Source organism: Thalassophryne amazonica, chromosome 16 (assembly GCF_902500255.1).
Source record: "Thalassophryne amazonica chromosome 16, fThaAma1.1, whole genome shotgun sequence".
Taxonomy (NCBI): domain Eukaryota; kingdom Metazoa; phylum Chordata; class Actinopteri; order Batrachoidiformes; family Batrachoididae; genus Thalassophryne; species Thalassophryne amazonica.
This window is the reverse complement of record NC_047118.1, coordinates 60066931-60076251: the sequence shown is the minus strand read 5'-3', so window position 1 is coordinate 60076251 and position 9321 is coordinate 60066931. Positions and strand designations below refer to the sequence as shown.

Below are 9321 nucleotides of genomic sequence, written 5' to 3'. Positions count from 1 at the left end.
ATCTGTTACCACGGTTACGATTCATGGCACGTGTTGCTGGAGAATTATCAGGAACCATTATGCACAGTCAAGAATAATGTTCCGCGTTGTTGCGCGCTATTGTGCGTAAAAGAGCATTGTTAAGTTCAGTCACGTTGTAAATGAGGTGACTTGTCTCCACACATAACCCCATATTCATCCATCAGTTGCTGAACAATACAGATCACTCCAGTTTGCTCCTTTAAATCCACAGCAGAAGAACTTTGCGATTGCATGCTTAGTTGGGCTCTGTGCCGTAGAGCGGCACAGAGAGGAGGAGACAGAGAGCTAGATGTGAGGCTCCACGCAGCTCTCGTCTCTCTCGTTTTCCCAAACATCAGGCACATGCAGCAGGTGGAACACCTGCAGGAGCATGCTGAGGAGCACTGGAACGAAATTTTTAGCCGACTTGGCATCACTGTCCTTCAGCATGCTGCAGCAATGAAACTGAATGTGGTGCAGCAGGGTTTAATTGTGCGCATGTCAGAGAAGAATGCTGTCACGCTCTATTAAGGTTCACCACTAATAAACACGCTAAACTGCAACCTCCACGACATGAGGTGAAATGAAGGTGGTGCAAATATGACATTCGTAGCGCGTCTTGCCTATGTGTAAACGTACCATAAAGAAACAAGAGAGACCTTGATATACACCTTTTATTGCACATCAAATCAAATAATAATCATAATAATGTATTGCGTCAAATACACTGTGTTTACCTTGTATATTACCTTACATACTTCCCCATATGTTTGTAAATATTGTACAAATAATGAATGTTTATGAGTTCAATGGTACACATATTTCATGAGGTGAAAGCTGGAACAAACCATTCAACTCGGCTTTGCCTCGCTGAATGGTTTGTTCCAGCTTTCACCGAATTAAATATTCCTTCCATAAAAGAATGAAAAAACATTCATTATTTGTTTTATATAATGGCTAAAATAGATCCTTGTCATTTGATATTTTATTAATTTATAAACAACAGAAAAGGGAATTACATTTTGGTGTTCCACTGCTGCTAAAGTCCAAATTGTAATGTGTAGTTCAGTGATGCTGTGCACTGACTTCAGACTTCCACAAAAAAGTTCCTCAGTCCAGCCAAAAATCACATCAGCGTTTCATGTGAACAGCTCTTCATGCATCCAGACAGCTTACAGCGGAGTGGATTGTGCGTGTATGTTACAAGAATTAGCAGCGTCAGTTAGCTCAATCAAATCGTGTCGTCGCGCACACGCAATCGAGTCGGTCGACTGTGTACGTCCTCAGTGCAACGAAAACAAAAAAAATCACGGCAGAAATGAGTCCAGCTTTCAGTCTTTCTTTCTGCTAGCAGCTTCCAGACAGCAAAGTGGATTTGTTTTGTGTGTGTGTTACAAGAATTACAGTAGTGTTCAGAACAACAGTAGTGCTATGTGACTAAAAAGATTAATCCAGGTTTTGAGTATATTTCTTATTGTTACATGGGAAACAAGGTACCAGTAGATTCAGTAGATTCTCACAAATCCAACAAGACCAAGCATTCATGATATGCACACTCTTAAGGCTATGAAATTGGGCTATTAGTAAAAAAAAGTAGAAAAGGGGGTGTTCACAATAATAGTTGCATCTGCTGTTGACACTACTAACTCAAAACTATTATGTTCAAACTGTTTTTTTTTAGCAATCCTGTGAATCACTAAACTAGTATTTAGTTGTATACCCACAGTTTTTCATGATTTCTTCACATCTGCGAGGCATTAATTTTGTTGGTTTGGAACCAAGATTCTGCTCGTTTACTAGTGTGCTTGGGGTCATTGTCTTGTTGAAACACCCATTTCAAGGGCATGTCCTTTTCAGCATAAGGCAACATGATGTCTTCAAGTATTTTGCATATCCAAACTGATCCATGATACCTGGTATGCGATATATAGGCCCAACACCATAGTAGGAGAAACATGCCCATATCATGATGCTTGCACCACCATGGTTCACTGTCTTCACTGTGAACTGTGGCTTGAATTCAAAGTTTGGGGGTCGTCTCACAAACTGTCTGCGGCCCTTGGACCCAAAAAGAACAATTTTACTCTCATCAGTCCACAAAATATTCCTCCATTTCTCTTTAGGCCAGTTGATGTGTTCTTTGGTAAATTGTAACCTCTTCTGCACGTCTTATTTGACAGGAGGACTTTGCAGGGGATTCTTGCAAATAAATTAGCTTCACACAGGCGTCTTCTGTCACAGCACTTACAGGTAACTCCAGACTGTCTTTGATCATCCTGGAGCTGATCAATGGGTGAGCCTTTGCCATTCTGGTTATTCTTCTATCCATTCTGATGGTTGTTTTTCGTTTTCTTCCACGCGTCTGTTTTTTTTTTGTCCATTTTAAAGCATTGGAGATCATTGTAGATGAACAGCCTATAATTTTTTGCACCTGCATATAAGTTGTCCCCTCTCCAATCAACTTTTTAATCAAACTACGCTGTTCTTCTGAACAATGTCTTGAACGTCCCATTTTCCTCAGGCTTTCAAAGAGAACAGCATGTTCAACAGGTGCTGGCTTCATCCTTAAATAGGGGACACCTGATTCACACCTGTTTGTTCCACAAAATTGATGAACTCACTGACTGAATGCCACTATTATTGTGAGCACCCCCTTTTCTACTTTTTTTTTTACTAATAGCCAAATTTCATAACCTTAAGAGTGTGCATATCATGAATGCTTGGTCTTGTTGGATTTGTGACAATCTACTAAATCTACTGGTACCTTGTTTCCCCATGTAACAATAAGAAATATACTCAAAACCTGGATTAATCTTTTTAGTCACATAGCACTACTATTATTCTGAACACTACTGTAGCAGCGTCAGTTAGCTCAATCAAATTATGTCTCGGGAGAGTCGTCCCCTGCGCGCGCGCACACGCACCCACCCACCCACCCACGCACGCACGCACGCACGCGAGCAACCTGCTTGGCGCTTGTGCGTGCGTGTACTATCAGTCTTTTGTGGGGGGGATACTAGACACGCACACAAGTGCCTTCCCACTTGTGTGAGCGTGCACCGCAGACAAGTCGGGCATCGCTTAGCTTTAAAACAAACATGGCGGAGTTTGTTTTGCTGACGGATGACGATCTGACACAGGGCATGGCGGACTTCATCATCAGAATTATTTTTGGACTCCTATTTAAAATTCATTTTGGATTGTTGATGTCAAAGCAGCAGTGATGCACCAAAGCTGGATTAATTTCTGACATTTTTTTGCTGCACTGAGGATGTACCAAAATGCAAGTACCTTTTCTGTTGTTTGTAAATTAATATAAAATGACAAGGATTGGCCTCGTTGAATCGTATGTTCCAGCTTTCACCTCATGAAATACTCGTACCATTGAACTCAAACATTCATTATTTGTATAATATATGGAAGCTGATATGAAAACATGGAGGAAAGAGTGGGGGGGGGGGCATGTTTGTTGCAAAATAAACACAAGTATTAATTAGCAGGAAAACATGCAGTGAAAAATGTATGAAGGTGAAACTTCAGCTAAAGCTAAGGTGCAACAGGAAACAGAATGACAGGCTGCACTTTAGATAACAGCCACTTTCAACAGTCTGTCGTTAAAGCAGTATGGAATGATTTACCCAAAACCCCTTCAACCAAACATTAACCATAATTTGCACCTACTGCTTAATGTGTAGCTTGAAGACAAAGGAAAAACCTGTTGTGACCTATGAAGATATCACTAGTAAAGAAACGCTACACTGCGGCACTGTTAAGTCACAAATCTGTCTGCAGAACAACCGCTTAATGTGCGTGAGAAGTGATTTATCAGATGCAGAAATAAAAGACAGGATAGGATTTTATATTGCAAGCTCTAACAGCAAACCTGTAACATGGCTCAGGCTTTCCTTATTTGAAGTCCAATATCAGGAAATGTGCAACCAAACCCCGGAATAAAATGGTTGGTGCCAATGGGCAGATCTGCTGGGGCTCTAATCAAAAGTCATTAACTCCATTAATGGAAGAATTACAGGCTGGACTCTTATACCAATAACCCAAAAACCTCCAGGGCTGCTGACAAAGGACAAGGACATTAGAATCACCTGAAACTACTTTTAGACTGCTTCAACTTAGCTGCTTTAATTTTATTTTAAATGCATCAACTAACTGCAAAGTGTCTGAAATTAAGTTTAATCCTAATAACTGCATGTCATCTTTTCTTGATTTAGAATTTTTTCTCCACCAAGGATGCAATGCAGGTCTAAGGGTGGTCTCTCAATATGGATTTTTGTCCCCAGTTTGCATTCTGATTCCAAAATTGAGGAAACTGAGCCTGATTTATTAAAACAGTTGGCAAAATTTGTATTTCCTATAATTATATGATCGCTTACAAACAAGTGTAGCCGATGAAATACAGCAGAGTATTGCTGAATATACCTGAGTACGTACCATTACGTGAGGGTTTAACGCAGAGCTCTTCAACTCATTCCAGAAAGGGCCGAGAGGGTACAGGTTTTCTTTGCAACCACCCACTCCACCAGGTGATTTCACTGATTAAACATCACTTTGAGCAGATGGAATCAGTTAATCAGTGAAATCACCTGGTGGAGTGGGTGGTTGCAAAGAAAAACCGGTACCCTCTGTGCTCTTTCTGGAATGAGTTGAAGACCTAACATTTCTTCTTCTGTTATTTACACAAAACTAAACTGTATTTCAAAACAGTCTTCTGTTGAAAAACACAACATTCTTTTCTTGGGATTTATATTATACAGGAGAATCAGAAGGAAGCTTCTGCTCAGAGAAAGGCAGGTCCTAATTAATGCATACTGTACCCGGTGCTGCCAACTGAACGGCCTCCCCTAAAAATCTGTGCCTCCTGCCTTCACTGTGCATGCGTCATTTCAGAGTGTCAGCAGTGTTTCACCGATTATCACCTCGTTTTTGCTTAAAACTGACTTTAAAATGATTTAAGAGGTTTTACTTTGTCATCTGATAGTTAATAATCACATTATTTCCTTTGATTACTTTGGGTGTAGAGAGTCAGACGTGCTGCTGTTGCGCTCTGATCGCGCCACCTTCTTTTATTATAAAATATTGCTGAATTTATGTGGAAATAATTGCTGTACAAAAGCTTCAGATATCTGTCCCTGAGATAAGTGGTGTTTTAGCAGAAATGAGGTGATAACCGGTGAATTGCTGCTGATGCTTTGAAATGACACATGCGCAGTGAAGGCAGAGGGGACCAATTCTTAGGGGGGACTGTTCGGTCGGCGACACCGGATGTCCACTGTTCCCTATTTTTGCAAAATACTACCCATACTCTACAAAAATGGCCTTTACTATTTACCATTTTGGATAACGGACGACAAATTTCTAAAACATGTTCAAATATTTCCCGATCACTAAATATGTTCTACAATGCTGCTTTTATTACCGCCTGCATCTGATTTTATTATCTACTGCGTGATTGTGTATCAGATTTATTTATTTATTTTTAACCAAAAACAGATAGTTAGACATCCCAAATCAGGAATGGGAGACCGCCCTAGCTCAATGGTGAACTGAGCTAAACCGGATGAATCTAAAGACAAAACAGTTTCAAGTTGGTTACTATAAACAACCTGTTCATCCAAGCCAGAAACACCTACCAGTGAAATGGAGGAGGGGGGGAAATCCTACCTGGCCAAACCAGCCGTTGCCAATCTCGTGAATGTAACTGAGAGTGTTGCGTGCCACTTGGAAGCCTGAGGATCCCTCTGTGAGTCCAAAACAGAAAGTGGTGTTTCAACCACATTAACTCCACCAGGAATTACAGGAAAACTGAGCTTTGTTCATTACTGCTGTGATTTTAAGGGTTCAAACAAACAACATAATGTTAAAGCCATCAGGGAGAAAATTTGAAAGGAAAAAAAAAAAAAAAAAAAAAAATCAAAAACATGTAGTAGTGCCACTCTCCTAAGCTGAAACATAGACAATATAATAGCTTGAACAGCAACAACATAAACAATGAGTAAACAGGACCTTTGTAATTTGAACTGCAGCCATAAACAAACTTTTCATTGAAATTATCATCATATATAAAATTATCATCAATAAAATAATCAGAGAGCTGGCATGTCTATGAACCCTACAGCCCGTATAAGGCACTTTGGACACATGGACCTACAGGACGAATGGATGAGTCTGCATCTGTCACACCTGTAATATTGGCAGGAGGCTGCAGATGTAGTGGTCCAGGCAGGGCCACAGGGGACACGGCAACAGTGTACACCTCGGCTGGGGACTGCATAGAGGGTGTGTCCTCTGCTGGCGGAGTGAAGTCGATCTCATCATCAAAGTGGTCCTCAAACTCCTGAGTCAAAATTTGACAAGAAAGCGCATATTTAAACCATGTCAAGTTACTTCTGGTTCTGAATTTGACCAGCGTGGACTCTGTGAGAGCAGGTGGAGCTGCAGATGCATGACAAGCTGCCCATCAGGATTCTCACCTTGAAGTTGATCTCTCTTTCCTTGCAGCAGGTCACACAGTTCACCACCAGCACCACCAAGACCACAAGTGCTGTGACTGACACCAGTAAGGACGGGTAGAGAGAGGCCGACAAGGTTTCCTTTCTGTTTCCACCTGGAAGAACAAATCGAGATATAAGTGGCAAACGACCATAAAACTCACACTCACCTGTTCACATTTAAGCTATGAAATTTAAAGGCACATTCTGGAAAGCACCTAGAGACTTAAGTCACAAGCAAAAATGCAATATTTCTTGGTACTAATGCAGTATATAAAATATGTACTAATCTTGTATACCAACCAGACATTCTGAACTCAGTTGTGTTCTTCCTACAGTTATTTCTCTCATGATGTTTCATTTTCATAATATTACACGTTGAATGTTTGTCACTACAGTGCCACAGAGAAAAATATCACATTAAGCATTTGGGAATTCTGGCCATGTTTCTCTTCATTTTCAGAGGTCAAAAATATTTTGACAAATATAATTAATGAAAAAAAGTCACTTTTACAGCCAGTTTTCTTTTGACAAGTCAGGGGATGGACACTTCCAAGTCACTGACTGTATCCTGTACTTCATTTACATTACTCATTAATAAATATATTAACTACTAACTAGGGCTCTTTATTGTTTCTCAAAATTCAATATGATATGATACACTGGATGTCTGATACTTGATACACATGACGATAGATACATTTATGTGCTTAATACTTCTTATATTAATTTATTAATGCTTTTAAATAAAATTAGCGTGTGGTGGTTGTGTGTAACCCAGTTTTTTAATGCTTATACTGCTTAATGTGAATTCTATTAGTATTTTTTGGGCACATTTTCACCTTTTCTTTGTCTTTATCTCCCCCCAAATTGACATCACAACTTAGATTCTTGTTTGATAAGATTACTTGCCTCAAGAGGCTTAATCATTTTCATTATCATTTATGGCTTGTCTAACGGCAACTGACCTAATTTTAACCCGTTTATGCTCAGATTTTTTTTCTATAAGTGGAAAAAGTTGCATTAGTACCTTTGAGATTTTTTTTATTGTGGGTAGAAAATGACAGTGATACACCTTGGCAACAATTGTTGCCAGTGGGGCAAAACAGGTTAAAGCTAAAACCTCAAACAGACCCAGTTATGCACAAGCTGACAGGCAGTGACGCTGACTGGAGTTCTTGCATGGAAATCCTTCACTGTTCTACCACCAGCCACAGCTTCAAGGTTGGCTTCAGCAATCAAGGACTTGCCAGGTCTTATTTCAGTTCTACTGCATATTTAAGCAGGTGTTCCTGCAAAGGAGGCGCTGACCCCTTTTTACAAGCCACTCACCAAAGGATGTCTGTACCGCTGGTTATATACAACACAGATGAAAGCGCCACTGAAATGTGTTTAAGTCCTGCTAAAATAAAAGGCCTTACAACAGGTGCACCAGAAGTTATCAATTCAGAGTCCAGGTGCCTGAAGCAGACAATAATTTGCCTGCCCCCCCCCAGTTGCTTCATATAAATGTGTACTGGCCAATGTTTTGAAATTCTGACAAGTGCTCAAGTTCTTAAAATGTAACAAAAAGTATTTAATACTGTATCAGTATTAAATATGGAAAAGAACTAACGGCAAAGGACTTTAATCACAATCAGGGGTTTAAAAATAAATAGACAAGCACATTGTAGATAGATCTACCACAAAAGTCACCCTTGTGTGTGTATGATTGTCAATGACAACAAACGGCAAGTTCCGGTCATGGCTCGATAAGCTTAAGCCGTCTTTGGCTAAAGCATACTCACCACCAAGCAGACGTGGTGGTTCTTGCAGCAGCTGTATCGCAATGAAATTCGTCAAAAAAAAATAAAAAATTTGATGTGGGCCGATTTTGGAATATGGGCTAGGATGATAAACAAATGTTTTTTTTGTTTTTTAATGGGGCTTAATACTGCTTATATTCATTTTATTTAAATGCATGCATAAATTTTATATGTCCCCGCGACCCATAACTGGATTAAGCGGTAGAAGATTAATGAATTTTATACACGTGTGTGTGTGTGTGTGTGTGTGTGTTGTTCAAACCCACCCTTGCCCATTCTCCATGTAATACAGAATTGCGTCAGGAAGGGCATTTGGTTTAAAACCTGTAGCAAATAAACATGCAGATCTACCCCGGATCTGCTGTGGTGACCCTGTGTGAAAATAATTGAGCAGCCGAAGGGACTTACTTAGTAGTAGTATTATATGTAAAAAAAAAAAAAAGTCTTCAAAAGTGGACCTTCATTTGAAGGGTGTTTTGGAGGTAGGGGGAGGGCATTTCAATACATCTGGCTATAGCCCTAGCCCGCCCTACACAGTCTCCAAGCAGGAAGAAATGGAGAATTTGTGTATTTATGTGGAAAGCACTGCGTGACTGACAGGTAAGTACATCAGTGCTTTTTTCATATGCCATCCTCAGAAAGACACTATGCATATTTAGGGAGGAAAAGCAAAGCATTAGGTTTTGTTTTGTTTTTTTTTAAATCACACCGCAGGTGTGCTGCTGCTGTCAGCTCCGTTCCAATACACCCATAGGACGCGTACAGACTGACAGAAAGCAAAAAGTGTAAATATGTTTCTAAAACTAACTGCGGGTGTGTTCTTATTAATTGCATCACCACTGCAATGCGAGACACAAGGAGAAGATGCAAGCTGTTGTAAAGCGACTGGAGCTGCTGCATAAAAGAGAGGACTAATGGCTTGCCACTTCCAGTGCTGATACATTGAAAATATGGGGACAGGAATACAGATAGGCATACCAAATGTCTTATACTGATGCTTCAATGATGCCGTA

At 40.1% G+C, this 9321-nt stretch overlaps 1 protein-coding gene across 1 annotated transcript in view; it reads right to left on the bottom strand.

Moving 5' to 3' along the window:
* The window catches only part of lmtk2 (lemur tyrosine kinase 2), an 82875-nt gene that overhangs the window by 42060 nt on the left and 31494 nt on the right, over positions 1-9321 (bottom strand). Inside the window, exons 2-4 of the mRNA XM_034191374.1 lie at positions 6486-6619; positions 6196-6349; positions 5625-5753 (exon numbers count right to left, since the gene is read on the bottom strand). Coding sequence (XP_034047265.1) covers positions 5625-5753; positions 6196-6349; positions 6486-6619 — 417 coding nt within the window. The remainder of the gene's footprint in view (positions 1-5624; positions 5754-6195; positions 6350-6485; positions 6620-9321) is intronic.